Source organism: Pelophylax lessonae, assembly GCF_965119305.1.
Source record: "Pelophylax lessonae genome assembly, chromosome: 9".
NCBI lineage: Eukaryota > Metazoa > Chordata > Amphibia > Anura > Ranidae > Pelophylax > Pelophylax lessonae.
In genome coordinates this window covers 261,513,384-261,519,599 of record NC_138776.1, presented here as the reverse complement: position 1 = coordinate 261,519,599, position 6,216 = coordinate 261,513,384, and the positions used below count along the sequence as shown (strand labels likewise).

At 43.2% G+C, this 6,216-nt stretch overlaps 2 protein-coding genes across 2 annotated transcripts in view; both read left to right on the top strand.

The window, feature by feature from the left end:
* The window catches only part of LOC309564420 (uncharacterized protein), a gene marked incomplete at both ends in the record, with an annotated part of 648,900 nt that overhangs the window by 597,967 nt on the left and 44,717 nt on the right, over nucleotides 1-6,216 (top strand).
* The window catches only part of LOC309563485 (uncharacterized protein), a gene marked incomplete at its 3' end in the record, with an annotated part of 314,854 nt that overhangs the window by 285,254 nt on the left and 23,384 nt on the right, over nucleotides 1-6,216 (top strand). Inside the window, exons 3-4 of the mRNA XM_082267878.1 lie at nucleotides 5,855-5,978; nucleotides 6,095-6,192. Of these exons, the coding sequence (XP_082124004.1) occupies nucleotides 5,855-5,978; nucleotides 6,095-6,192 (222 nt within the window). The remainder of the gene's footprint in view (nucleotides 1-5,854; nucleotides 5,979-6,094; nucleotides 6,193-6,216) is intronic.

Genomic DNA, 6,216 nt, shown 5'->3' with positions numbered 1-6,216 from the left:
TGATCTAGACAATACCCCACAGATTCTGAGAGATGAGAGACACCAGACCCAACAATGCAGATGAGCTGAAGGCTGCTATTAAAGCTACCCTGGCTTCCATAACACCTCAGCAGTGCCACAGGCTGATCGCCTCCATGCCACGCCGCATTGATGCAGTAATTCATGAAAATGGAGCCCCGACCAAGTATTGAGTGCATACTATACTGTACATGGACAGACTTTTCACTAAGCCAACATTTCTGTATTAAAAATTATTTTACATGGTATATACATAGTATATGTAATATTCTAATTTTCTGAGATACTGAATTATAGGGTGTCACTAGCTGTAAGCCATAATCATCAACATTAAAGAGAGAAATGCTTGAAATATATTACTCTGTGTGTAACACATCTATATAAAATATAGGAGTTTCACTTTTTGATTTGAATTACTGAAATAAATTAACTTTTTGATGATATTCTAATTTTATGAGACGCTCCTGTATATAATGCAGCACTGCACATCACATAATAAAGGAGAAGAAAATACTTCAACTTGTAGAAGAATAGGACACAAAAGAGAAAGAAAACCTTCTATAACGATCTCACAATCTCAGGTTAAGAGTGAGAAGGACTTTGAGAAGGTTGGCGGTGGTCAGAGGAGGCCATTGCACTGGTCAAGAGGTGGAGAGATTATTCTGTAATAAATAAATTAGACACATTGGGAATGTTTTCAGAAAGACACCTTAGTGGAGTTTTGATATGCTTCTTGTTGGCAATCACAGAGGTCAGAAGTTTCTTGTAGTTGGCCACCAGATTTGCACACATCTCAGGAGGGATTTTGTCCCACTCCTCTTTGCAGATCCTCTCCAAGTCATTAAGGTTTTGAGGCTTACGTTCGGTAACTTGAACCTTCAGCTCCCTTCACAAATTTTCTATGGGATTAAGGTCTGGAGACTGGCTAGGCTACTACAAATCCTTAATGTGCTTCTTCTTGGCCGTGGGTTTTGCGTCATTGTTATGCCCATGTGAATACCCATCCACGACCCATTTTCAATGCCCTGGCTGAGGAAAGGAGGTTCTCACTCAAGATTTGACAGTACATAGCCCCGTCCATCGTCCCTTTGCGTTGGAAAAAACCGCTGTGCAAATATCGTGTGACATTGGCAGTGCCCACCATTTTATTCTCTAGGGCCTCTGCTAAAAAAGAATATAAATGGAGGACGACGAGTGGAGTGACGCTCTGGATGCCTGTAAATTAGTATCTCCTAAATTATTTGACCGCCTTACGCAAATATACATCTTCCACCGCGCATACCTTATCCCCCTTTTGACAGCCAAATACAGACAGGACGCCTCTGACACCTGCCCTAGGTGTGGACGGGAACGGGGAACTTTCTATCATTTGCGTTGGAGTTGTCTGGAAATCCAGGGTTACTGGGCACAGGTAGTTACATTTCTCCATGACACTATGGGTTCCCCTCTCTCGTTATTCCCCAAACCTTGTTTACTGGGAATTTTCCCTGATACCAGCATGGAAGGAAGGAGGATGACCAAGAGACACAGGAATGTGACTGAGAGACACAGAAGATAGGAGGAATGGAATGTGACTGAGAGACATGGAAGGAAGGAGGATTGGAGTGAGGCTGAGAGACATGAAAGAAAGGAGGACGGGAATGTGCTTGTGAGAAATAAAAGGAAAGAGAATGGGAAAGTGGAAGGAAGAAGGCTGGGAATGTGACTGAAAGACATGGAATGAAGGAGGATAACCAGGACTCATGGAATGGAGAAGTACATGACTGTGACTGAGGGAAATAGAAGGAAGGAGGATATTTATTTATTTTTTATTTATTTCAGGTACTTATATAGCGCTGTCAATTTACGCAGCGCTTTACATATACATTACACATTCACATCAGTCCCTGCCCTCAAGGAGCGTACAATCTAAGGTCCCTAACTCACATTCATACATACATACATACATAGTAGGGCCAATTTTATACAGGATCCAATTAACCTACCGGCATGTCTTTGGAGTGTGGGAGGAAACCGGAGTACCTGGAGGAAACCCACGCAGGCACAGGGAGAACATGCAAACTCCAGGCAGGTAGTGCTGTGGTTGGGATTCAAACCACTGACCCTCTTGCTGCTAGGTGAAAGTGCTAACCACTACACCACTGTGCCTGTCATGATTGACCACGCCCACGGCGACTAGCTAACCTAGACGTGGTTTCGTGACTGGGGAGTATAAGGGAATAAGGGGAATTCCTACTGAGTAATAAGACTGGCTGTGACACTTTCACAGCCCGCACTGCCTTTGGTCACTACTAGAGGGAGACTCCACTCCAATCCAGCTGGCTGACCACACTCAGGCAGATACAAATCTTACATACAATCTGGTGCACTGTAAGGGTTAGGGAGCAGTCTAGCAATTATCACACACTACTAGGATTCCTCCAGCTATCCTACAAGCTAGAACCCCTATGTTAATCACTCTTCCCACTGTCCCCACACACCACAAACGATAGCCTGCCACCACCCAACAGTTTGTCCGCAGACTGGTCTGCTGGGACACCACACACACGCAGATCTCCGTCTGGTTTACAATCTGCATGCAATCTGCCAACACACAGTGCAATTGCATACAGATTGGCATGTAGCTTAGAGCAAGCAATTAGGCACTAAAATGCAACAATCTCTTCAGAGATATGAGTCCTAGCTTAGTACACAGAAGTCACTTATTAATTTTATAATTTAATATCCCGAAAGTGGGCAGTGCATAACAAATATATACAAAGCAAAAGGAGTTACAAAAAAGATTAAAGACACACAATTGGCAATTTGCTATAAAAATAAAAAGGAATAAAAACAGAAATAAACTTTACTGAAGCTTATCCCTTTGGAGAAGCATACCGGAAACCGCGTGGGGACTCCCCAGTTTAGAACTGGCTTCATGGAAGAACGTGTTCATATCGCAGGTTCCCCAATTTATTGGGATAAGGATGTGGGCTGGACTTTAGCCCTTGGCCAATCAACCCCAGGGGATTGTCCCCGTCCCAGCCCACAGGAGGTTTCGTGTCCTGAACTGAGCAGAGTTGAATTTTCCCAGAACGGCGCTGACCGCTGAGTCAGGGATAGGAGTTCTGACACCAGCGCATCGGTCTGATCGCGACAGTACCAAACACTGCTTGCCTGTCGCAATCAGGCACCATATAACGGTTTTGTGCATTTCTGTAGGATTCTACACACGCTACAAATACAGATTTAGCTGAAAGACATAGAAGGACTAAGGGCAGAAATGTTTTCAAGATACATGGATGGAAGAAGGATGCCTGAGAGACATAGAAGGAAGGAGGATGGAAGTGACGCTGAGGTACATGGAAGGAAGAAGGACGGTAATGTGACTGGACATGGAAGGAAGGAGGACAGAAGTGAGGCTGAGGTACATGGAAGGAAAAAGGACAGTAATGTGACTGGAAGAAATGGATGAAAGGAGGAAGGGAATGTGACTTAGATATATGGAAGGAAGGAGGATGGAAATGTCACTAAGGGACATTGAAGGAAGGCGAACAGGAATATGACTGAAATACATGGAATGAAGGATAGGAGGATAACCAAGAAAGATGGAAGGAGGGAGGACATGAATGTGACTTAGGGACATAAAAGGAAGGAGGATAGGAATATAATTGAATTATACTGAATGACAGAGGTGACTGAGAGACAGAAGGAAGGAGGATGGGAATGTATTGAAGATGTATGGGTGGAAGGAGGATGACTGAGAGACATGGAGGGAAGGAGGATGGAAGCATGGCTAAAAGACATGGAAGGAAGGAGGATGGGAATGTGACTGGAAGACATCGACAGAAGCAGGATGTGAATGTGACTAAGAAACATGGAAGGAAGATGTGAATGTGACTAATGGATATGAAAGGAAGGAGGATAGGTGGAGCACTGAGAGACATGGGAAGAAGGAGGATAGCTGGATAACCAAGAAACATGAAAGGAAGGAGGATGGGAAGGAGTCTGTGAGACATGGAATGAAGATGAATGGAATGGAGGGAACCCATCATAATGAGCTCACTGGAGGAGTAGACTCAGGAACTCGGTGCCAAAACCTCACCAATAGAACTTCTGAGATATATAAGAAGCTGTGAAGGGGTTTAACTCTCCAGAATATAACAAACACTGAAATATTTTTTTGGGTGGACTAATTATATCATTGCAATCACTGGAACAATGCATAATGTCCTCCACATACTTTAGAGGTAAAGCTGCAATTTCCTTGTTCCACACAAGGTGGCACTCTTATGTTTACGGAATGGCCGCACAGACAGGAAGTGATTTTAAAAGCAGACAGGAAGTGATTGCATAGATAAACAGGAAGTTCCGGGTCAGAGGTGAGTTGGGAGGAAGTAGAGAGAAGACATTGCTGGAATTGGCTGTAGAGGAGGTAATAAGATATTATTTTATATTTACACCCAGTAATCCCCCCCCCCCCGTCATGTCCGTCTTCTTCCTCCATAGTCGTAATAGGGTCTAGCAACATATGTAGAATAAATGTATAATATGTATATAGTAATACGCAGACACATATAAAATATAATAATATAAAGTATATATATTTATATAATAATACCTAACTAGAGGCACTCACCGCCGTTGGTAGATTAAGAGATCTATGACAGTCATTCATGGAACAATTAGTGATTATAAAACTAAAGACAATGAGTAGAGCTTCAAAGGGAAGGTACTATGGGGTTAGTAATATTGGGTGTATGCTATAGGCCCCCCAACCAGCGGGAGGAGGGGGAGGCGGACCTCCTATCACAGCTTGAAATGGTAGCAAGGATGGGAAATGTCGTTATAATGGGGGACTTCAATTAATCGGATATAGACTGGGCAGAAGGAACCACGCATTCATCTAAGGCTCGCCATTTCCTAAATGTTTTGCAGAACAATTTTGTGGGTCAGATGGTGAACGCACCAACGATAAACAATGCGTTACTAGACCTACTGATTACTAACAATACAGACCTGATTGCGGATATAGAAATACAGGGAAACTTAGGAAACAGTGACCATAGGTCAATTAGTTTCAGTATCATTCATAGAAATAGGAAACACAAGGGTAATACAAGGACACTGAATTTCAAAAGAGCCAATTTCCCTAAACTGCGCTCTATGGTAGATGCTAAAATCCTAGGAACAAAGAACACGGAGAAAAAATAGGAGTGCTTTAAGAACATACTAAACAAAGGTATTGGTCAGTGAATTCCAATGGGGAATACGTTTAAAAGAGCTAAAATAAACCCTGTGTGGCAAAACTCCAATGTAAAACATTTATACACACACACACATAGGTTGAACTGGATGGACTGGTGTCTTTTTTTCAGCCTCACTAACTATGTAATCAATTGATGTGGGATGTAAAGTACAGAGCCCTAAATTTCAAATATTTCTCAGATTATTACCCGTCCTACAGAGAGGAGAGTCCTGTATAGATCAATGACCACCTCAATAAAGGTGGACAAAGAAAACTTGACTGGTAGGATATTAGACCTCGCCCATAAGATCATCTACCTGCTGACCGGAGAGGTGAGGAGGATTCTGGGAGATCACTCAACATCTTTATTTCTGTTTCAATACAGAGTTTCCCTGTTGTCAAGAAGTCTGGTGACCATACAACCATCACAGTGCCTCCACTTTACTCCCTGACTCCTAAGAGGCACCACAAGTGGAAGATTCTAGAAGTTACCAAGAGGATCACTGAGCTACTGACATCAGAGGTATGCGGTGCTGGGAATTCTGGGACATTATCCAGTAACAGACAAGGGATGTGTCTGGATGGTGACTGTATCATTGTGTGTGTCAGGTTTCTATAAGGTGTCAGGATGTCATTGTCTATTTCTCCATGGAGGAGTGGGAGTATTTAGAAGGACACAAGGATCTCTACAAGGACGTCATGATGGAGAATCAGCCGCCCCTCACATCACCGGGTAAGAGGAGACTTTATTGTAAAGGAGAGAGCAGTACGGAGGCTCCACCTAGATCCCCCATCATCTGATAAACACATAGGAACAATGTATTCAGTCAGTGTGTGTGTTTCCTACAGATGGATCCAGTAATAGGAACCCACCAGAGAGATGTCCCCGTCCTCTGTATTCCCGGGATTTCATACAGGAAGATCACACCATCCCTCACCATCATCAGGTAGATGATGTACAATCAGTGATA